General features: G+C 62.6%; 1 protein-coding gene and 1 pseudogene across 1 annotated transcript; both read right to left on the bottom strand.

Moving 5' to 3' along the window:
* Positions 1 to 1,836: 1,836 nt before the first annotated feature.
* CIBAR2 (CBY1 interacting BAR domain containing 2) lies at positions 1,837 to 17,502 on the bottom strand. Its single transcript, XM_058279635.2, has 9 exons — positions 17,359 to 17,502; positions 15,805 to 16,039; positions 13,220 to 13,288; positions 13,013 to 13,114; positions 12,870 to 12,875; positions 11,202 to 11,306; positions 6,528 to 6,641; positions 2,997 to 3,098; positions 1,837 to 2,161 (listed from the first exon to the last, which is right to left on the bottom strand). The coding sequence occupies exons 1-9, from the start codon at positions 17,376 to 17,378 to the stop codon at positions 2,045 to 2,047; spliced, it is 870 nt and encodes a 289-aa protein (XP_058135618.1). The 5' UTR covers positions 17,379 to 17,502; the 3' UTR covers positions 1,837 to 2,044.
* LOC105746950 (calponin-3 pseudogene) lies at positions 3,109 to 5,677 on the bottom strand (annotated as a pseudogene).
* Positions 17,503 to 23,409: the final 5,907 nt, after the last annotated feature.

Here is a 23,409-nt window from a genome sequence, read left to right as displayed (position 1 = left end):
TCCTGGAAGGGGTGGGACACTCCTGATCCCCCAAAGCCAACATTTGGAGCAAGAATCTCACTCACGAAGTCATTTTTATTTCACTGAAAGTAACAATAGGGGGAAGTGGATTCAACTCAATGGATCGAGCGTCCGTCTACCACATGGGAGGTCCAGGTTTCAAACCCCGGGCCTCCTGACCCGTGTGGAGCTAGCCCATGTGCAGTGCTGATGCGCGCAAGGAGTGCTGTGCCACGCAGGGGTGTCCCCCTATGAGCCCCATGTGCAAGGAGTGCGCCCCTCAAGGAGAGCCACCCCACGTGAAAAAAGTGCAGCCTGCCCAGGAGTGGCACCGCACACACGGAGAGCTGATGCAGCAAGATGATGCAACAAAAAGAGACACAGATGCCCAATGCCACCTGATGAGAATGCGAGCGGACACCGAAGAACACACAGCAAATGGACAGAGAGCAGACAGTGGGCAGGGGGGAGGGAGAGAAATAAATTTTTTAAAAAAGAAAGTAACAATAGGCATGCTGTTTTCTCCCCATCATGATCTTTTGCACAGATCAACAGCTCCGTGTCTCTTTCTATATCTACACTATAGGTATCATCTGTCTACACCTATCATCTACCTTTATCTTTATAGTATCTATCTGATCCTACCATCGTCTATCTCTATCATCTGTCCATGTCTACTCCTACCTACATACCTGCCTACTTACCTGCCTCCTACTTACCTGCCTCCTACCTACCAGCCTCCTACCTGCCTCCCACCTGCCTCCCCTACCTGCCTCCTGCCTATGTGAGTTTCTCTGGGGGCAGTGGATGAGCTCAGAGCTTGTCCTCAGTAACTAGGAGAGGAAAAGCAGGAGGAACCCCCACCCAGCAGCTCGCCCTGGCTCAGGAGACCCGTGGAACGTCACCCGCATGCCCCTTCTGTCCCGGGGCACCCCCTCCTGGCCCCCGGGGGCCCACTTGGCCGACAAGGACTCCCAGGGCGGGGCCTCGTCCACACCTCGTCCTGGGGCTTCGGGGGTCCAGGCAGTGGGCGCAGCAGAGGCGCGCTGGGACCGGCAACCCAGAGCACAGATGCCGCCCCAGTTTAAAACCCCACGGCCCCTCTAAACGAGTCTGCAGCCCGGGGAGCCCCCCACAGCAGGGGGCCGTGACCCAGCCGAGGAAGTGGGGTGGGAGAGAAGTTTCTATTCTGTTCCATCCACCGGGGGCCGTTCCCTGGCCTTCCAGCGTCACACGGAAGTGCAGGTGGCGTCCAGCGTGGCGGTGCTGGGAGGAGGCTCCGCTCGGGGGGCAGGAGCTGGAAACCAAGGTGCTGGCAGGGCGGTGCCCCCCGAGGCCCAGGACGCGCGCCCCGCCCTCCGCAGCCTGCGGCGCCTCTCCCCAGTGCCCGGGCCGCCTGCACAGGCCTCTCCCGGTGTCTTCTCCTCTTGGGACGGTCGTGGGGCCTGGCCCACCCCACCCCAGCCTGAGCAATCACCCCTGCAGCCGCCACGGGCCCCAGCAAGGCTGCGCCCTGTGGTCCGGGGGTGGGGGCTTTAGCCTATCTTTTGGGGGACACATTTCAGCCCACAAGACTGGGCAGCCTGGGGCTTCCCCCAGAGACGGGCGGACCTGTTTCCAGGAAGCTGCCTCCTCAGGTCCGCAGGGCGGGACAGGACAACCCGGCTGCACACCAGACAGGGTGGCAGCGGGGGCACGCCCTCCCCAGGGGAGCGGACCCCTACCCCGTCTTCACCCCCCCGATCCCCCACCCTGCACGCCACGTCCCTGCTGCCACATCGACCCAGGTTTAAACTCGCCCGGAGCTCCAGGTCCCAAGGCACGCAACGAGGCAGAGCACATGCGGGTGTTTATTGAGCACCTACTGTGCGCAGGCCCCAGGAGGCACCCTGACCCCTGAGCGTCCTGGCGGTGAGGCGGAGGGGCCCGCCTGACGGAGGAGGAGACCGAGGCTCGGAGGTCACGTGACCTGCCCGGGGCCACACAGCGCGGCCCCCCGGGTGCAGAGCCAGTCCCGGTCCGCCGACGGCCATGGGGTCCCTTCCTACTGCTGGGGTCCCTGTCCCCGTCCCTTGAGCTCCTCCACCTGGTCCTCCTCCGGGCAGTCCTCCTCGCTTGCCTCCTCTTCCTTCCTCTGGGTCTGTGTGGTGCTCTGAGCGCTCTAAACAATAGCAAAAACCAGAGGATAATAATTACGCCAGCGCCAGCAGCAACCGCGCCGGTGACGTGTTGTCTCCTGCGTGACGGTTCCGAGGGCCTCGTGTCAATTTGCTCCCCACCGCCCTGCGCTAAGGTTCCTGTGATTAGCCCCACTTTGCAGGTGAGGAACCGAAGGCTCAGAGAGGTTAAGGAACTTTGCCGTGGTCACACAGCTCGTGAGCAGTGGGTTTGGGACCAGGAAGTCTAGCTCAGGCGCCATACTTAAAAAGGAATTATCCAGAAGGCCATGAAGCCTCCCTCGCCCCCCTCCCCCGCCCCAGCCTGCCACGGATTCCCGGGCAGTCTATTCTGCTTGGTGGGACACCCGTCTAGTTCCCCGCAGAAATAGCGACGCGTTTGCTCAGCGGGCTGCCCCAGGCCCTGCTGGTCGTGCAGGAGCGAGGAGCACGGCCGCTGATGGCCTCCCGAAAACCTGACCAGCCCTGAGTTCCGTGGCCGCCGCCGCACGGTTGCCCCCCAGGCCTGCGTCTACGAGGAGCCCCGCAGGCGGCCGCGCGGGGGTGCTGGGCACAGCGGGGTGCCCGGCGTGTCGCGCGGGCAGGACAGCGCGGGGTCCCGGGCGGTGCTGGTTCCGGTCCACGGCAGAGCCCGGGTGAGACCCTGGGCCAGCCGCCCCGCCCAGGCACAGCCTCGCCCCAAATCGCCCCACATCCGAGCCCGCAGGCGGCCTCTCCCCTGACCTCGGGATCCCCAGGGCCCAGCCTCTCCCTGGCCCTTCACCTCGTTGGGGTCTCAGTCCCCGCCGCCCCGACCCCAGACCCCCGCCCCGTGCCCACCTGGCCGGGGAGCGCCCACGGGAGCGGTGCGGAGCGAGTGGTGTCGCCGAGTGGCCGCGCGTCGCCGTGCCCGTGGGCTCTGCGCATCTGGGCTCGGAAGTCCTGTGGGGGAGAGGCCAGTGCTGGTGGGGGGCCGTTGGGGACCGCGGGGGTGGGGGTGGGGGCAAGGTCCGGGGTGGGGTAGGGGTGGGGGGATGGGGGCGAGGGCCGGGTGCTGACCCCAGCGGGCCCCACCCGGGCAGGCGCTGACCGGTGCTTCCCATCCCTCGTTTCACGTCTTCCTTCCAACTGCCCGAGGCGGGTGTGATCACCCACTTTACAGACGGAAACACGGAGGCCCAGAGACGAGTCACGCGAGGAAATGGAGGGACGAGCGAGTACCCGCCCGAAAGGAGAGAGGAGGCGCCCGCCAGCGCGCCCCGGCGTCGCTCGAGCCCACGTGGTGTGGTTGGCGTTAATTGTCTGGTGGTGAGACACCTGTAACATATTTGCCATTTTAACCTTTTTTTTTTTGAGGTGCTGGGGACTAACCCAGGACCTTGTACGTGGGAAACAGGTGCTCAACTGAGCTGCATCCACTCCCCAATGGGACTTGGCTTTTTCTTTTTTTGTTTGCTTGTTTGTTTTTTGTTTTAGGAGGTATGGTGGATCAAACCCAAGACCTCATACGTGGGAAGCAGGCGCTCAACCACTTGACCTACATCTCTGCACCCCTTTTACCGTTTTTTTTTGCACACTGATCATTACTTTATTTAAAAATTAGCAAACGATACTGTAAAAACATTGATATGTAAATTTCTAAAATGCTGCATCTTAAATTTAGTTTGATAAAGACCACATTTAGCTACAAGCATGAGTTTAGTCTTCCATTTAGAAACCAGGCACTAAACTGTAAAAAAAAAGAGAAAGTCTTCCTATCATCTGACAATACCAGTTTAAGGAAAAGTTTGCAAAAATGCCTAGATCTTTAATAAAAGAATTGGCTGTACAAGAGCACTCCCCTTTCCCAGGATTCCTTTTTACTTCACATGCGAGTTACTGGTTATGCTGTTCGATTTAACTGTTACAGCACTAAAAAGCAACTATTTAGGGAAGAGGCAGAAAAAGGAAAAAGGCATGTATGTAAGGCAATATTCCTTTTAGGTCCAATAGCATAATAGTGTTTTAGGAAGACAAGATAAAAATTACTCAGGGTAGCTTGGTTCTCACGGAGTAAGACCTGGACTAAGTACTGCGCTCTCCTCTGTCGCGAGTCTGACCATCAGTGCCTTGGTCCCCGTACTGGCGCTCTCCGGGGTAGTCCTCTTGGTCCTCGCCGTGAGAAGCGTTGGGGTGTCCTGCCTGATCGTCGCTGTCACTGATTTCTGACCCATTTGCTCCTGTTCCTTGGCTTCTGCTGGGAATGACGGGTTCTGTTGGAGCAGCACAGTGTTTGGGATCGTATACTTGCCGCCCAAGCCCGTACGCACTCATTCCTTTCTGGGAAGCAACTTTGTTGGTCCCCATCTGCAGAGAAATCGCCGCGTCGTCCACTGGCTGTGGTGTCAGCTTCTGATCGAAGCCGTCCCTCCTGGTACCTGGGCTAACTTTCCTGCCTGGCTGCTCCTTGGTTAGTGCCCGTCTGCAGGCTCACTGTGGTCTGATCACGAGGTTCGTCAGTTTGCGTCTTGGGATCATAAAGATGTCTCCTAGGCCCACAGGCTGTCACACCTGCTTGGCTGGCACACTTGTTGGTTCCCATCTGCAAGCCAATGACACTTTGACCAGCTTTTAATTTTCCCTCATCAAAACGTCTTGCCTGTTTTTCTGCATCCCTCACGCCGATGTCGATGGTTGTATGGAATCCTTCCGTTTCAGCCAGACCCGCAAGAGCCACCAGTGCCATCTGAACCTGCGTCATGTTTCCATTCTCAAAAAGATCATTTGCTTCAAATATGTCACGTGGCTTCGTTCCATAAGCCTGAAGAGCTTCAGTAAAGTTGCCAGTGTTCTCCAGCTGAGGCCGGTGTAATGAGGACTCACGGACCTTCACTGAACCCAGCTGTAGTTTACGAGCTCGCAGAGGATTGTGCCGCCTTTCAGGCCCAGCTGAAAGCTGGTGCCGATGCGCAGACCCGTCTCCTCTTCCTCTGCCTGGTGGTCGTACTTGGACGCAATCTTGTTCTTGACCTCGGCCGAGAGTCCGTAGGAAGGACCCTTGCTGAAGTGGGTCGTGGTGGCTCGGGCGGCGGGCGGCGGCGCGACGGTCTGCGAGGCTCTCGCACTCGGCCTCCTCGCTCCTGGCCCCGAGGGGTGGCCGCAGCGGGACATGCCCGGAGCTCGCTCCTCTGCGGTGCAGGACACGACCGCGCGGCGGAGCAGAGGCCTGCCCGGAACCGCGGAGGCGGAAGGCCAGCGGCGCTCGTCACGCCCCGGTGTGAGGCAGGAGCCGCAGCTCCCCCGAGCCGCGCCTTCTGGATTTTAATCAGGAGGGATGAGGAGAGCGGGAAATCCGCCTGGAGGCACTTTCTGTTGTTGCTCGTTTGCTTTTTAAAATTAATTAATTAATTAATTTCTCTCCCCTCCCCCCACCCCAGTTGTCTGTTCTCTGTGTCTATTTGCTGCGTGTTCCTCTTCGTCTGCTTCTGTTGTTGTCAGCGGCACGGGAATCTGTGTTTCTTTTTGTTGCGTCATCTTGTTGTGTCAGCTCTCCGTGTGTGGGGCACCATTCCTGGGCAGGCTGCGCTTTCCTTCGCACTGGGCGGCTCTCCTTATGGGTGCACTCCTTGTGCGTGGGGCTCCCCTACGCGGGGGACACCCCTGCGTGGCACTGCACTCCTTGCGCGCATCAGCTCTGCACATGGGCCAGCTCCACACGGGTAAAGGAGGCCCGGGGTTTGAACCGCGGACCTCCCATGTGGTAGACGGACGCCCTAACCACTGGGCCAAGTCTGCTTCCCTCTCGTTTGCTTTTAAATATCCAGATGGCGACGTGCTCGTTGACATCGCAGGGGCACAGCGTGGGCCAAGACCCTCCACCTGTAGGCTTGGCCCCCAGGGGCAGATATTTAAAACAGTTCATCGGACCAAGTTTTCAAAATTAGAAAAGTTACAAAGTGTTACCGATAAAAAACTGTGCGTCAAAGTGGACAGAAATCGAATTTATCCTGCAACCTAAAAGCACGATGCCAAATGAGAGAAGCCGACACCAAGGACCAGTGTGGTGTGAGCCCACTTAGAGGAAATTCCCGGCTAAGCAAATGCACGGACAGAAAGCAGAGTAGGGGTGCCAGGGGCTGGCGAGGAAGGGTGGGGAGTCAGCGCTGAGCAGGGGCAGTCTCTGCTTGGGGCCGTGGAAGATTCTGGCAACTCACGGGGGTGATGGAGCACAGCATTTATTGTAATTAAAGCCACTGAATTGTACGCCTGAAAATTATTCAAATGGCAGATTTTATGCTACGTGTGTTTCCACAATAAAAAAAATTAATTAAAAAAGTAAATCAAGGCCCACCCAGCACCACGTTGGAAACGAATCGGGCCCCCGTGGCCTACCTCCAGGTCTCGCTCCGGGTCGTAGCTCTCCAGGGCGCGGTAGGCGCTGGAATACACCTCCACCGCCTTGGCGTGGAAGACCATCTCGATGGTGACAAAGTCCAAGAAAATTTTCTGTGGGGAGAGAAACCCAAATCACCCAGGCAGCGCGGCCAGAAGAGGCGGGCTGGCGCGAGCTGTGCCGACCAGCTGGAGGAAGGACGGTCCCCTCGAGAGACGCGTCCTAGGTGGGGTGTCAGCGTTTGATTTTCAGTTTACTTTCGTTCAAACAGATAAGGCGTTCGCCTGGCTCCAAAGTCAGATCTATGCCCAGGTAGATGCCGAGGGGTCGTGCTGCAGCCCCGCTTCCTTCTTTCCCCTTCCTCCCTCCCTTTTGAGGTAACCCCTTCCAGAAGCATCCTGCGTGTCCCTCCACTCTTTCTTTTCTTTTTTTTCGGTTCCCTGGGCCAGAGATTGAACCCGGGACCTCGTACGTGGGAAACCAGTGCTCAACCACTGAGCCGCGTCGGCTTCCCTGAGTTGGTTATAGCGTTTGTTTGCTAGTTTGTTTTTGCTTTTTTCAGGAGGCACCGGGAACCAAATGTGGGACCTCCCGTGTGGGAGGCGGGTGCTCAACTGCTTGAGCCACATCCATTCCAACCTCCACTGTTTCTTTAATGGATGTGTATTTGTACTTCCTCCCTCTGTCTGGTCCTCACTGTTATTCAGCAAAGCGCCAGTCCCGGCAATCTTCCCATGGGAAGCCTCCTTGTCCTCTGGGCTTGTTTTGCTTAGCTTTGCATCTGCACAGTGTCTCTTTGTGGGGAGGTACTGTAATTTATTTAAAAGCCCAGGCAGGTGGACGCTTGGGTTGTTTTCAGTGGTGAAGAACCTCGTATTCCAACCCTGGACCGCTGGAGCTGTGGGATAAGTTCTGGCACAGAATTGCTGGTTGAAGGTCAAATGCGTTTGTAACTCTGACAAATGTTCAGCCCTGGCCCTCTGCGGGGATTGCATCAAGAACGTGTGAAGGGGAAAAGTAGATGTGGCTCAAGCAGTTGGGCACCCGCCTATCACCTGGGAGGTCCCGGGTTCAGTTCCCAGTGCCTCCTAAAGAAGATGAGCAAGACAGCGAGCTGATGTGATGGGCTGGCAAGGTGAGCAGATGCAACAAGATGATGCAATGGGATGATGCACGAGGAGACACGATGTGGAAACACAAGGAGAGACACAACAAGCAGGGAGCGGAGGTGGCTCGAGTGACTGTGTGCCTCCCTCCCAAACCTGGGTTTGGTTCCAGTGCCTCTTAAAAAAAAGAAGACAAGGGAAGCAGATGTGATTTAAGTGATAGAGCTTCCGCCTACCATATGGAAGGACCTGGGTTCAATCCCTGGGGCCTCCTGGTGAAAAAGAAGATGAGAAAGTGTGCCCGCATGGTAAGCCAGTGCCCGTGTGAGTGCCCACGTGATAAGCCAGTGCCCTGCACAAATGAGTCACGCATCAAGATGATGCATCAAAAGAGAGACACAGGGAGAGTCAAGGTGAAGCGCAGCAGAAACCAGAAACTGAGGTGGCACAGCTGACAGGGAACCTCTCGTCCCATCAGAGGTCTCTAGGATCGAATCCTGGCGAATACTAGAGGAGAAAAATGAGAAGAGAGGACAACGTGGACAGCAAAAACAGCAGGGTGGGAGGAGGGGAAGGGGGAACAATAAATAAATCTTTAAAAAAAAAGATGAGCAGACACAGAGAGCACACAACGAACAAACACAGTGAGGGCAAATCGTGAGGGGCAGGGGAGAAATAGAGAAAGTAAATATTTTTTTAAAAAGTGTGAGGGCTCGTGACTACGTGGGGACTCTCCTCTGTCAACCTGGCTCCTCCCTCCCCTTTGCAGGTTGGCAGTCACTGGTAGACAGGACTTGGCTCTTTGCAGAGGCCCCTCAACCTGCCTGGATCCCACTGTTGAAATGCGATTCATGGAAGCGGATATGGCTCAAGCAGTTGGGCGCCCGCCTCCCACACAGGAGGCCCTGGGTTCAGTCCCCCTTGCCTCCTAAAGAAGAAGAGCAAGGCAGCGAGCTGACACCATGGGCTGGCATGGTGAGCTGACACAAGATGATGCAACAAGGAGACGCAACGAGGAAACACAATGAGAGACACAACAAGCAGGAAGCAGACATGGCTCAAGCAGTTCGGTGCCTTCCTCCCACATGGGAGGTCCTGGGTTCTGTTCCTGGTGCCTCCTAAAAAGAAGATGAGCAGACACAGAGAGCACACAACGAACAGACACAGACAGCTGGCAGTGAGTGCAAACAATGGGGGAATAAATAAATAAATATTTTTTTAAATGTGATTCTTTTTTAAAATGTGATTCATGATAACAGGAGGAGACGAAGATGACTAGTGAGGGCTCCTCTTGACCAGATGGTTTTGCTCTTACTGAGCTCCTGCTCCTGCCTGGGCCCCAGCGGGGCTCCATGGTATGCCAGCTGCAGCAGAAGATCTTACTGTGTGCCAGCCTCAGCAGAAGGTCCTACTGTGTGCCAGCTGCATCAGAAGGTCCTACTGTGTGGAGTCAAGAGGCCAGTCCTCGAGGCCTCCTGCTTCCAGGGGCATGTGGCCCTGGGATGCTGCGTGCCTCCCTGAGCCTCAGCTTCCTCGCCGCTCAGTTCACAAAGCCCCCCGAGATTCCAAGCAGCCGTTCTCAGAGTGGGGTTCCCATATCAGCCTCACCCAGGAGCAAATTCTCAGGCCCACAGCATCGGGGACCCCAGGGTGGGGCCTGGCCATCTGCATTTTAGTGCACACCCCAGAGAACTGCCTTGTGAATACAATTATTGTGTTAGAAATGCGGGTAAAGCTGACATGATGATAATCACTAACGGTTCCAGTCCTTCTTTTTATCTTTTGGAAGCCGTGGAGGCGCAGGAGGTGGTTTGAGCGCGTGTCCTTTGCAGATTGAATCCCAGAAGCAACCAGGGCTGGCATCTGCTGGCCCCCGGCCGAGCTCCTGGAGGTCGGGAGACCGGAACCTTGTACTGCCCTCCGGCCGCCCCTCGCCCAGAGCTCCAGCCCGAGCGCCCCTACACAGCAGGCGCTTAATAATGGCTGCTGTTGGCTTTAGGTCCTGCCAGCAACACAGAGAGCTCGAGCACTTGAACTGTGCTTCACTCTCTTGCCCATTCGTTTGCTCACTCGTTCACTCGTTCCTTTGTCTCATAAATATTTACCGAGCACCAAGCACATGTCCAGTGCTGGTCTGTGCCAGGGTCCCGGCAGGGACAGGCTCGGCAAGTGTCCGTCCCGTGTCACTGACACCGTGTGGGAGGCAGGCGTCCAACTTCTGGCGCGTCCTCCCCCCTCTCCCCCCCCCATGCAGCTGTGTGCATTTCAGGCTTATTTGTGATTTGTCTCTGTGGCTGTAGAATGTCAGCCCTTGAGGGCTGGGACCTCCCTTTGCTCCCCCCACATCAAGCACAAAGTAGGAGCTTATTAAACATTTGCTAAATTAATGAGTGAATTAAATACACAATCAGCCCTCTGCCCCTGGGCTAAAGCCCCGAAGAGAGCAGTGCAGATTCACATGGGCCTGGCCTGGTCTGGGGGAGGGGACAGGGGAGGTTGCCCCAAGGATTAAGTTCTGAGCCGGGGTTGAAGGATGAGGAGGCTCTGCCTAGATGGAGAGCAAGGACAGAACGCTCCAGGACAGCTGTGCAAAGGCCCTGCGGTAGGAAAGGGCTCGGTGCCCTTGAGCTTGGGAAGTGCCTGCAGGATGGGGCTGGAGGGCAGGGCAGGGCCTCCTGAGCCACGGGAAAGATTTGAATTTACCCTTAGCAGACGGGAAGCCGTGGCTGGATGTGACCCCCGGAAAGGACCGGTCAGACCTGCCTTTCAAGACAGCCCTGAGGCTGCAACTTGGCCAATGGACGGGAGGGGATCCCGAGGCAGGCCAGGGGTCTCTGTGTGACTCTCAAGACCCTCTTGCAAGAGCTGGGGCTCTGGGCACGGGTTCGGGGTCTTTGGGCCAGGGGGAAGCAGACACCCACACCCGTCCCCCGTGCTGGCCCGCAGGGCGCTCAGGGCCGCAGGGAGGGAAAGGAGGGAGGCGGGCAAGGCTGGGTGGCTGTGTTCTCCCGGCAGGAAAGGGTGTGGGAAAAGGGCGAGAGCTGCGCGGTGTGCGGGGAGAGGACGACTCTGCCCGGTCCTCCTCTGCCGGGGGTCCCGGGGTGGAGGGCGCGGGCCCGTGCCCGCTCCCCACAGGCAGCTGTGCCCGGGACAGCTGCCCCAAGCAGCTGGGCGCCCCCGCGCCCCGGGACAGGGATTAGCTGTACCCGGAGCCCGCTGCCAGGAGCACATGCTCACACGCCCACGCAGGCACCCCAGGCACCTGCTCACCCCCACACACAAACCTACGCACGTGCACACACGCAGAGGCTTGCACGCTCACAGAGAACCTGCAAGTCACCCTCGCAGTCCGCGTGCTTGCACACGCCTCAACACAGGTGCCCACACCCCTGCACCCGCAGCCTCCCACCCCCACGCGTCCACGGACCTGTGCAAGCGGGAGCACACACACGCTCGCACACGTGAACACACGCACGCGCTCACTGAGCACCGGCACCGGCGCGCCCGCACGCGGACTCCCGGGGAAACCGCACAGCCGTGCCCCGAGCGCGCCGCGGGGGATACTACCTGGAGGTCCCTCAGCTTCTGCTCCTGGAAGGCGTCGATGGTGTCCTCCAGCTGGTGGGTGACGCGGCTGGCGTCCCCCGCGGCCCTCTGGGCGCTCGTCTCCGCCTGGCCCCAGGGAAACGGGAGGCCGAGGGTCATGGCGGGGCTTCCGGCCCTAGCATAGCGTTCTGGATCCTGCTTGGTCCCCTTGTGCAGACTCTCGAGCCAGGACTGCTGCCCCATGGGGCATCTCCTGCCAATTCGGCCAGTGAGGGCACGGGGAGGGGGATGGGACTACGGCTGAGGGGGCAAGCCTGGGTGCAGCCCGGGCTCGCTGGCTGTGTGACCTCAGGCAAGTCACTTGCCCTCTCTGAGCCTCAGCTTCCTTTCTGTAAACTGGGGGCGGCAAGAAGCCCTGCTTTGCAGAGTCACGAGAAGTAAGTGGCGGGCGCTCGTGGAGAGATTATTGTGACAGGGGACCCGCAGTCAAAGGTAATTGGTCTTTGCACGCGGAACGTTGTCAGGAATTGGCTCATGCGTGTTTCTCTGACCGCCACCGGCAGGACGCCTTCCCCAGCCAGGCCCATGACAGGCCTCGATTCGGGGTTTGCCGCTCACCCGCCTGCGCGGCCTCGGGAACGCTCCCTTCCTCAGCTTCCGGCCCATCTTTAAAAGGGGGCCTCGGGTCTGACCCCATATTTGAGAAACGCCTGGCCGGGAGTGGGGGCGAGGTGGCGGCGGGGGGAGCTGGCATCCAGGGAAGTAAAGAAGGGGCAGCTGGCGGCCTCCCCGGCAGGAGGCTGGCAAAGCCAGTGGCCAGGGCGCAGCCGGGGCGCCGAGCTCCCACCCTCGAGACGCCGCGTCGTGGGTGGGGTGGTGGCCCCGGAACGTTCCTCCACGTGGCCGAGGGCAATCGGGGCGGCAGGTGGGGTCAAGGCCACTCGCCTGCTGACCCTAAGGTACCTGGGGACAGCACCCCGGACTCTGCAGTGTGACAAGGGTCCTCGGAGGCGGAGGGGGAGCGGAGGAGACGGAGGCCAGGTGCATGTGGAGCTGCTGGCCATGGGGACGGGGCTCCCCGGGGGGCCTAGAGGGGCAGGCGGCCCCTAAGGCAGGAAAGGCCGGGAGCGGCTGCCCCCCGAGCGCCGACCCCGTGCTTTCCAGCCCTGGCAGCCGGGGGAGCCGCGTGGGGGCAGCTGCCGGCCCGGGGGTGCTGTTACTGCAGCAGCGGAAACTGGACGTGCCCGTAGCCCCCCGCCCGAGTGGGACAAATTGCCCGGGCGAGACGTCCCGATGGGGACCCCCGAGGGGCCTTGGGACAGGCTCTCCCCCTGTTACGAACCCCACCAACGGGGCGTCCTCCACGGCGCTCTCCGCGCCTCGGTCTCCTCCCTCGACGGCGGGGTGCTGCCAGCCGAGCTTGCACGTGGGAGCACGGGCACCGCGCGGCCCCAAGGGCACGTTGAGAATGAGAAAGCCTCACCTCGTGGGGGCGTCCCTTGGCCACGGCGCCCTGGCCGGAGAGCGTGGCGACAGGACACTCCCGGGGTCCCGGCCCCAGTGAGGGCCCAGCCTGAGCCCAGCGCCCGGCAGGCACCTGCCTCTGCCCCGGACGGCGCTCCTGGCGGTGCTGCGAGGCCGCTCCTTACCTGAGGGCAGGGCTGCGCTCCCCAGACAGGTGACACTCACCTGGGACTGGAAAAGCCACCGTTAAGGAAAGCACAAGCCCAGCCGGCCCCCGTGGGGGTCTGCCCTTTGCGGCCCCTGCCCAGCTGGCCCCAGAGAAGCCCCAGAGGGCGCCGAGCCCCGGCCCAACTTCGAGGGGTGGATACGATCATTTGCCGATCCGAGGGCGACTTCTGCCTCAGTTTCTCCAGCTTTTCCAGTTGCTTGAGCTCGTGATTTCGGACGCGCTTGAATTTCTTGATCTCGGCCTGAAAGAAAGAGGGGGGCTGGCTCTGGGGGCCCTGGCGGGGCGGCCCTGCGCGCTGCCCGCCCTGGCGCCCCCGCGCGCTGCCCGCCCTGGCGCCCCCGCTCACCCGGGTCTGCTTTATCTGCGCCCCGTAGAGCTTCAGGGGGCTCAGCACCTTGGTCTCCAGCCGCTCGACCTGGAGGGCGGGACGGGCCGAGGATCAGGGCGGACCGAGGCCGGGGACGCCAGGCCTCCGCGGCTGCAGCCTCCAGCCAGCATTTATAATGCACCATCTGTATACCCAGGGCTCAGGCCGTGGGAGGGGCGGGGGAAGCATCAGACACCCCCCCTCCCCTTGAAAGCGCGAGCGGTGCCTCCAATCTCGCTAAACCTGTTTCCTCCCCCACCAAACGGGGACCCCGCTTGCGCCGGTCAGGCCTTCATGACCCCCCAGTGGGGCGCAGACAGCCCCCCCAGGAGGACGGTGCAGGAGGAGCTCTGCGAGCAGCAGCGGGCAGTGGGCCGGGCCCCTTCCAGGGCAGCCCTCGCCCTTCCAGCCGCCACGCCAGGTGGGAGCGGACACGCCAGCCTCGCTCTAGAGACGGGACTTGGGGTGAAAGCCATGGCAGGGCAAGGACATCCGGTCCCGGCGCTCCCTCCGGGGCCCGCCGCTCTTTCCAGCTCACCAAACTGTCTTGGGGTCCAGCTGGGGAGGCGGGGTTGGGGCTGGACGCACAGGCTGGACAGGGGCAGTCAGGGACGCCCGGGCAGGACCCTGGGCTGGCGAGGGGCCGCCGGGGACGCCCGGGCTGGACCCTGGGCTGGCGAGGGGCCGCTGGGGACGCCCGGGCTGGACCCTGGGCTGAACAGGGGCAGTCGGGGACGCCCAGGCTGGACCCTGGGCTGGCGAGGGGCCGCCGGGGACGCCCGGGCTGGACCCTGGGCTGGCGAGGGGCCGCCGGGGACACCCGGGCTGGACCCTGGGCTGGCGAGGGGCAGTCGGGGATGCCCGGGCTGGACCCTGGGCTGGACAGGGGCAGTTGGGGACGCCCAGGCTGGACCCTGGGCTGGAGAGGGGCAGTCGGGGACGCCCGGGCTGGACCCTGGGCTGGCGAGGGGCCGCGGGGGGAGGCGGGCCGCTGCTCGGGCCTCCTTCAGCACCGCCTCGTAGGAGGAGGAAGGCAGGAAGGGAAGTGCCTTGCCGGGGGCGGGCGGAAGCAGCGGCGCGAGCAGTGAACGCTGGCGCTTGCTCAGTGGCCTGGCTCCACACCAGGGTTCTCAGGGGACCCGCGGGAGGCTGCTTAGCACCCTGATCCCTGGGCCCCACTCCACAGTTTTGGTTCTAAGGAGCCTGGGAGAGGCCCGGGAATCTGCATTTCTAGCTGGTTCCCAGGTGGGGCTGGCCCTGCGGGTTCCAGGACCACACCTGAGAGCCGATGGTTTAAATGCTAGTTACTAGAGGGGAGGGGGCACGCTCCCTATCCTCACTGACGGATGGGGAAACCAAGGCGCAGAGCGCTTTTACCTGTCCAGGACCTCGCTGGAGCCTGCAGGCCTTCGGGAGAGGGCCTACTGCACCCCGGAAACCACCCCAGCTCAGCAATTTTAGGGTCTCGCTCCCTGCTGGGGTGGGCGGTGCAGACACACGATCCCCCCGAGGCCCGCCAGCGCCCTCGAAGCCCTCCCGGGGCCCGGGGCCCAGGACGTCCAAGGCGGGGACCTGCCGCCCCGAGGAAGCTGGGTCTGTCTTGCCGTCTCCTGGCGCCTTCAGGACCAGGTCCCCAGAAGCCTGGCCGCGCCCTTGGTGGGGCATCTAGAAGCCCCGAAGCCCCTCATTTCTCCTTTGCCAAATGCCTAGGACCCTTGTAAGGGGAAATGCAAACGGAAAAATAACACTCCCTGGTGCTTCAAAGGACGCCCCGTCTTCCTAGGGCATTTCCTTGAGAAAACTCGTCCTGGAGCAGCCTCTGTCCTTTGAGATGTCTGCAAACCTTCTTAGAAGCCAAAATAAGCCTCTGGCCAGTTTGACAACCCGGGAAGGCTTTTCTCAGAGCCTCCGAGCCATCTCTTTGACATGAAAGGCAGGTAGCCTGCTGGGCCTGCTCCCGGGAGCTCAGCCTCGCTGGGCTCTCAGCGGCCACCACCTGCCTGCAGTCCAGGTACAAGCTGTCCTCCCCCCGCGGCGCCAGGCAGTCAGCTGCCTCGGAGGGTCCCCCATCGCCAGGTGATTTGGGGGTGACCCCTGCAGCGCACGGGCAGTGCAGCCCTCCTTCCCGAGGACCAGGCGGCGTTTACCTGGAGAACAGGCCGGCGGCGGCTGCTGGCTGCTAGGAGGGTGGAGGTTCCGGCTTCGCAACCTCTAAAGCAGATGGCGGGGGATTCGCAGCCCAGGTGGGGCGAGCGATTCACCCAATGCCAAAACCGCTTCTTTCCTGTCCCTAAGGTGCGGGCAGGCCGTCTCCGGCTTGGCGGGAGATTTTATCTTTTATTTCTCTCTAACCCCTTGCAGCCTCCCCCGAGGTTCTCCCCCTCCTCTGGCTCTTCACGGACCCTGCCTGGGATTCAGGGAGACCCCGAGAGCAGCCCCCAGGACGTGCTTCCTGGGTCCCCCTTCGGGGGAGACACGTCCGCTTGGCCCTGGCCGCCGCCGGGCGTCCCCAGCCTGGACCCGACCTCGGCGACGGCGCCCCGGGCCCCTGGGCGCTGGCTCACCTCGGCCTGCCGGTAGTCCTGCACCTTGGCCAGGTCCTCGGCCAGGTCCCTCACGGTGGCGCGCAGCTCGGGCTGCTCCGTGCTGGCAAAGTCCAGGAGCTGCCTGACCAGCTCGTCGGCCTTGTCGCGCAGCCGGGCCGTCTTGCGGGTGTAAGCGGCCAGCAGCGCGCAGAACCGCCCGAAGTACTTGTCGGCGTTGGCCACCGCGCGCTCCATGCCCCGCAGCTGGCTGTCCCTGGGGGCGGCCGAGGCCCAGCGGGGTCAGGACGGCGCACGGGCGTCCCCGTGGCAGGGACGTGGCAGGGGTGCCCGCGGAGACCGGCACGCCCGGGGCTGGTCCTAGCGGGCAGACCCCCCCCCACCTACCCCGCGGCCCCCGGGGTAACGCTGCCAGGGCCATCGCCATGCCCGTTGAGGACGGGGTGGGGGCTCGGATGGTGGCACCGACATGCCCGGGGCGCCCAGCTGGCCTGTGGCCGGGCAGGGATGGAAATGTGAGTTTGGCCCTGTTTTGGGGCTCTTCCTCTTCCGGGGACCCCTTTCATGGTCTTTCTACCTTCCTGGCCCAGTTAGTTGTCTCGTGGCAGCCCCCACATCCCTCTGACGTCCCCCTGTTCTACCTTTGTCCCCAAGCTCTGGCGTTCTCCATCACTTGTCACCTCACGCCTGGGGCAGGATCTGGCCACCTCGTCCTGCCGAGCTCAGTCCCGGGCCCCCAGGGGCCAGGGAGAGGCTGCCTCTGGTTCTCTGGATGACAAAGGAGGCCCCGCCGGGCCCCCGCCCCACCCCCGGCCCTCTGCCCCTCTCCTCTCCCTGGCCCCCAGCTCGCTGCACACACCCCAGCAGCCCCGGACCTAAGGCTGGAGCCTCTCCGAGGGGCAGCCTGTGTCCCCCAACAAGTCAGCCCGAAACCCCTGTGTGGATTCCTTGGTAAGAAAGCTCTTATCACCACCATGTGCTGTGCTTGTGTAACCAAGGCCCAGAGAGGTGAAGCATCAGGCCACTGGCCACACAGCTGCCTCGGTTTCCCAGGCAGGGTCCTCAAGTTAAAAATGCACATTTTCAGGCCCACTCCCCCCAGCCTCGTAAACCAGAATCCCCGGGAGCTGGGCAAGGCCCAGGCATTTTCACCTCGTGCCCCAGGTGCTTGTGAGGCACCTTGAGCTGTGAACCTCGAAACGGACCTGTAGACAGACAGGTGAGAGGCGGGCAGCGGGGATGGGGCCGTCAGGGCGAGTCCGAGGAAGAGGGGCTGCGGGGCAGGTTTGAGGCCTGAAGGGGGGCTTCCCAGGTGGAGGGGAGGGAGGGAAGGAGAGGGCGGACCCCGGGAATCTGGCTCCCCCGGGAGTTGTGGCAAAGATGCTGGAGACGCAGGCAGAGGCCAGGTTCTGGAAGCCTCCACGGCTCCGAAGCCTGGGCCTCCCCTGACCTGGAAAGGGGCAGGTGAGCAGGGCCTCCTGCCCAGAGCGGTCCCAGGCTGCCCTCCCCTTCCTCGGCACCCCCGGGCCCCGAGCCCACCGCCCTCCTCGCCTCCCCGCCGGGGCCGCCGCTCACCTGGAGAGGAGGAGGCTCATTGTGGCGGGAGCCCCGGCCGTCCGGGTCTCGGGGACGTGGGCAGGGCCCCGGGGGTCCCTTGGGCCCGGGGCAGGGCGGGCAGGGCCAGGCGCCAGCTGCGTGGCCCTGGCTCAGGGGACGCGGCCACCTGGTTGCCCGGCGACGGGGCCGCCCGCGGCAGGCCTGGGAGGAGCCGCCTGCCGGTCGCCCCGGCAACCCCTCCCTGAGGCCCCGGGAGCTGCCTCGCCCGGCTCGCAGGTGCTGGGGCCCCTGGCCTCTCAGGATTGGGCTCCCAAGAGCGCCCACGCCCGCTCTGAGCTGAGGTCCCCAGAAAGGGGCGGAGAGGGGCTTTAGGGCAGCTCGTTGGGCTCGGCCCAGACTGGGGCTTGTGTGTGGCCTTGAGCGCCCAGGCTCCTGCAACAGGGGGGCTGCCCACCCCCCCGCACCCTGGTCCCCGCCTGCCCCCACCTGCCCCCCCGCCTGCCCCCCACACCTGCTGCACCTGCCCCCCCCCCGCCTGCCTCCATGCTGGCCCCCACCCCCTGCTCCCACCCCCCCCCAGCCCCCTCCCCACCCTGTCGGCCTTCCCCAGTGACCTGATCCTTGGGAGGCAGAGTGAAAAGTCCTGGAGTAAATCTGGGGGATCCTCGGCCTCAAAGCTCCACCCCTCCAGGCCCCAGAAATGCTCTTTGGCTGGCTGGGTGGGGTGGGGTGGCAGGTAGCAAGCAGTTCAAAGGATCATCTTTAACATTTTAATCAGAATTTTATTGCTTTTCCCCCTTATTAGAAAACGGTACCCGTCCCTTTTGGAAAAGTAAGAAAATAAAAATAACAACAGGGAGAAAACAGCCTATCATCCATAAAACCGTACAGATTTGAGCAGAAGGAAATTCACGGACCGTAAGCCTTGTGCATTTCGTTGTGTATAAATTTTACCTTAAAAATAACTGTAAAATGACAAGGCGGGCAGTAGCGAGGGACTGGGGCGGGCCGTGGGCGGAGGCACGAGCGGAAGGAGGGTGGCAGAAGGCGGTGGCTGCTGGCCCAGGGGAGCGGTACCTGCGCTTCCGTGGACCCTTCTGCTTATTTTGTGTTTGAAAGTTTTCATAATGCAGCAGTTGTTTGGTTTTGCTTGTTCTGTTTTATTTTCAGTGCACAGGAAAATATAGGCTCTAGAGTCAGTTAAACCAAGTCTAAGCCTGCCCGGCTGTGTGACCTGGGACAAGCCGCCTGACCTCTCTGAGCTTCAGTTTTCTCCTCCACAGTGCCCACTTACCGCTGTTGGAGGAGTGAAGGGACAGGGCAGGGGCCAGCGGTCATGCAGTTCCTTAGGACTAAAGAGGCGCCGGCTCCGGATGCCAGAGCCCCTGCTGGCTGCCTCCTGCCCAGCGCCCGGCAGCGGCCAGCCTACTGACCTGTGGGTTTTCTCTTTTCCCGGCTCGCTGCCGTCCTAAGGGGACCCTGGCGCCTCCTCACTGGCCTCCCGCCTTCCCTCTCCCCCACCCCTCTGTCCTCCCTGCGCCTGCGGCCACACGTGTCAGAGCCACGTGGACCTCCCGTGGGGCGTAAGGGGCAGCCCGTCCCCAGGCTGCGGCCTGGTGGAGCTGACACCAAGCAGCTGTCACCAGGTCATGACACAGAGCCCTCGCCGTCTCTCTCGGAGTTCACTTTAGCTCGGGGCACTCTGACTCCAGCACCCTCTCTGGCTCCCTATTGCCCAGCTCGAGCCGTGTGTGAGCGTTCCCTGAGGATCGTCTCAAACGTCGGGGCCCGGCACAGCCTTCCCTCTGAGGCATTAGAGCCCTGCTGGTTTTGGGGTGACTCTGACTCAGCAGGTTTGGGGCACCAGCAGTTCTCGGCTGTCCCTGGACCAGCAGCAGCGTCCCCTGGGCCCTGGTGCAAATTCTCCGGCCCCACCAAGACCCAGAAGCTCGGGGGGTGGGCTCAGGAATCCGGGTCCCCACACGCGCCCCGGGGGCTGCTGCCGCAGGACCCGCTCCTCTCCCGTGCTCACCCCTGCCGCCCCCCTCGCGCTGCCCCTTTGGGGCGCCACCGAAGGCCCCTTCCAGGATGCCTTTCCGGGCCGCTGCGGCTGGTCGGGGCCTCTCCACACCCGAGCGCCCGTAGCGTGGCGCCGCGCCGACTCCCAGGGGGCCCCAGCTCCAGGAGGCGGGGAGGGCAGCCAGGGTGCCTGGCAGACGCGGGTCCCGGCCTCCAGGAGACGGACGGTCAGCTCCTGACGTCCTAATCGGCAAAGCCGCTGGGCAGAGCGGGGACACACTGTGGACGGGCAAGTCGCCTGCCTCCCACGGCCGCGGCCGCCTCCCAGGCCGGGCTCACGGCAGCCCCTCCTGCTGGGCTGGCACCCCGAAGGGACCCAGGCCCGGGCCAGGACCCTGCTCAGGTGAGCCCGGGCCAGGACCCTGCTCAGGTGAGCTCAGGGGGCCTTCGGAGGGGGGTGAGGGCTGCTGTGGAAGCTGGCTTTTGGGGTGACGCTGGCTCTCGGGGTGACGCTGGCTCGTTTTGGAAGCACGGTCTCGGGAGCCAGCTGTCCCTGACCGGCCGCGAGGGTCTGGTGGGCGCCGCTGGCTGCTCGTTCCCGCGGCTGCAGCACGGCCGGCCTCTTCCTAGGGGCGCTGGCCCCTTCTATCCTCACCCAAGAGGCTGGCCTTGTGGCTTGGGCTCCTGGGGGGCTGCTAATGGGAAATGCTGCGGGGGGGCAGGCGAGGGGCTGGGGCGATCCTCCCCGCCCCCCTCAGGTTGGCCGAGGTGGGGCTCCCCCCCGCCCCGCAGGCTCGGCCCCTGTCAGAGGACCCCCCAGTGACAGTGGTTTCCTCTCCTCCCTCTTCGCTGCGCAGGGAGGTGGCAGCTTTCCACGGTGGCACCCCTCCTCGCACTCAGAGCCCTGCCCTCGCCAGCCGTCCCTCCGCCTGCACCCCGTCTTCCCCGGGGACCTGGCCAGGGCTACCCCGGCCACCCACGCTCTCCCACTGGGGCCCGATGTCCCCCGGACACGCAGCCTCCCGCAGCCTGGCCGTCAGCGCGTCCCCTCCCTCCGGGGCTGGGGGCAGTGGTCTCCAGGGCGAGGGGGCACGGGAGCCTGGAGGGGCCGTGCCGGGACCAGCCCACATCGGGGCTCAGCTCCCCCGAAGCAGCGCACAGGAGGCCTCTGGGACGGGGTGAGCTTGGGGGAAGCAGCGGGGGCCGCGGGGGCCGAGCAGCGGGCCGTGGGCTCTGGACACCGGGGCGGGGGCCGCGGCTCAAGGAGAAGGCGGGCTCGCGTGCGGTCAAGGGCAGGCGGTTCCGGCTGACGCAGGAGCGCACGGCCTCGGGCTCTTCACGTGTGCGGGTCCCCAGCAGCGCGGGTCTAGCGACCACACTGTCACCTCTGTGGAAAAATGCTCCCCAACCAGGGCGCTCCTCGCTCCCCTCTCGACTTCCCTCCGGGTAAAAGGCTGCAAACCAGCGGCCTTCCCCCCGTGTCCCTTCCCTCCGGCCCACTCCCCTTCCCCCCCACCCCCCACCCCTGCTTCTGGCTTCCAGGGACCTCCCTGTCCTAGGCGCAATGGCCCTGCTGTCCGGCTTTTCTGTCCTGCTCCCTGGCAGCATCGGGGACTCTCGGACCTTCTGGAACCCTCTCCCCCACCCCCCACCCCGCTTTCTTCTTTCCCTTCCCCCTACTTGCTCCCCCTCCCTTCTTGCCCCCCTCAGGGGGGGTCTCCACTGACCAGCTGACCCCACCCAGACCCCCTGCCCCCGGCCTCTCTGCAAATGTCCCAGGGACGCACCACCTGGCCCTCCCCACTGCCCGGGCTCCCCGCCTCGGCCCGGACCAGAACCCCGAGGCCTGTCCTGACGCCTTGCGCGTCCTCTTGCCCTGAAACGGATGCCCTCCCCGCCAGTGCTTGCCAAGCACGCCGGCAGAGAATTCCAAATAATATAATAAAAACCACCGCCACCTCGGCAACACCTAGCCGGGGCCGGCCGCCGCGGCTCCTGGCCTCTGAGCCTGACCCCTCTCTTCCAGGGGTGACCCTGGAGGCCAGCGCGGCCGAGGCGGGCCCTCCGGGGACAGGAGGGTCAGGTTCAGGCCGCGCAGCCCGAGCGCGGCGGCGCAGCCCGCGGCCACCAGAGGGCGGCAGAGCCCGCGGAACGGGGCGGCGGGTCGGGGTGAAGCACCGCCCCGGGGGAGCCCTCTCTAGAAAACACGGCCTTGACACAGGGTGGGGGACGGAGACGGGGTCGCGGAGAAGGGACCAAGGTCTAATTCACCATTTTAGAAACTTTAAGGACCTTTAGCTGATTAAAGCCTCCTCCTGGTTCAGTGACACAGAGCCACCTGGTGGCCAGAGGAGGCAAGGCAACGCCGGGCGCAGAGGGGAGGATGGGGGCGCAGGGGCTGGAGCAGGGGTGGGGGGCTTGGGGGCGCAGAGGCTGGGGGGGAGGAGGCCGGCGCCCCCAGCCTCGCCCACCCCCTTCGCCCTTGGCCGGGGTCTTGGCTCCTTGAGAAAGGGGAAGGGTCCTGGTGCAGGTGCCGCTGGCCTCCCGCGGCTTCCTCTCTTCCCACAGCCACCAGGCCCTCCGCCCCCAAGTCCAGCGGGCGCCCCCCGAGGAGCAGGGACCCCCTCCTCCAAGACTGCACCCCCTGGGGCCCGGCCTGTGAGACCCTGCCCTGCTCTCCCCTGGTGTCCCTGAGTGCTGCTCTGCCCGCTGACCCAGGACGCTGGCAAGGGCCACCCGTGTCTCCCGACTTTCTTCTTTATATTGTTGTGGCTTTTTATTCTGAGATCGTTCCAGCTTTGCCCAAATAGCACAAGAAATCCCTCGCCCAGGTTCCCAGCTGCGAACCCGCTGCCACGTTTGTGTGTGCTTCCCTGTTGGGTACATCTGGGCACATCTGCCTGTGTTTTTTTTTTTCATGAACCACTTGAGAGCAAGTTGCAGTCCTGATACGCCTTTACCCAAATGCTCCACGCACCTATTAGAAGAACACAAATAGCAAAATCAGGAAGTCAACGCTGTGACTTTCTGTTATCTAATCTCCAGACATTACGCAAATTCCGATTGTCCCAATAAGTCCCTTTGTAGGAAATCAATGCGTAAGTTCTTTTTTCCTGGTCCAGGATCCAATCCAGGGTCACCGTAGCCTCTGGCCGGCATAACACTGACATTTTTGAGGACTCCAGGCTGGTTGTTTTGGGGCAAGTCCCTCTGTTTCCTCGAACCTCAATTCGGGCTAAAGGCTCTGGCCCAGCACCCAGTGGCGGCCGCCCTGTTTATGGAAATGTCCTCCCCAGACACCTCCTCTCCAGGTTAAACATCCCTCGTTCCCTGCACTGCTTCCCGGGTGACATAACTTCCAGCTCTCCCACTGGCCCCTCTGCAGCGTGGTGACTGACAGCTCCCGGCTCAGCGCGGCTCTGTCCCCCCTGGCTGCCAGCTGAGCTCCCGGGCAGGCGGTGCGATTTGTCGGCCCACGGCTGGGCCTTGGGGAGGCCAGGACGCCGCTCTCAACCTCGGTTTTCTCATCTGCGAAATGGGCGTGAGGGGTCACGGTGAAGAGCGGGGTGCAGCGAGGAAGCCTGTGTCCCGCCTCGGGACCCCCGGCGGGGTGCTGGGTCCAGGCTCCAGTGCCCAGCGTCTCCAGGTGGGGTCCGGCTGTGCCGGGCTCAGGACGCGCTGCCCTCCTTGGGCCTGCGCCCCCGGGCACGGGTCTAGGGTTTTCTTACACACGCGCTGGTGTCAGCAATGCTCAGTCAAGCTCTTCTCTCAGCTTTGCCCCAGCTCCTTGCACACCCCCGTAGCAAATGGCTGCAACTCCCAGAAAAGATGGTGCATTAGCTAGGACTGGCGTTGGCCGCGAGTCAAAGAAAACCTCATAATCCCAGCTTTTAAAAGATGGAGATGTATTTCTCTCTTGGGTGAGACTTCATGATTTGGGGCCCAGGTTTCTCCTGTCTTATTCTCCACTGTGTGGGCGTCTACGTCTAAAGTCATTTCATGGTCCAAAGTAGCTGCCAGAACTCCAGCCATCACATCCACCACTTTGTC

Source organism: Dasypus novemcinctus, chromosome 18 (assembly GCF_030445035.2).
Source record: "Dasypus novemcinctus isolate mDasNov1 chromosome 18, mDasNov1.1.hap2, whole genome shotgun sequence".
NCBI lineage: Eukaryota > Metazoa > Chordata > Mammalia > Cingulata > Dasypodidae > Dasypus > Dasypus novemcinctus.
Note: the sequence above shows the minus strand (reverse complement) of the source record. Positions and strands in the feature narration are given on the sequence as shown.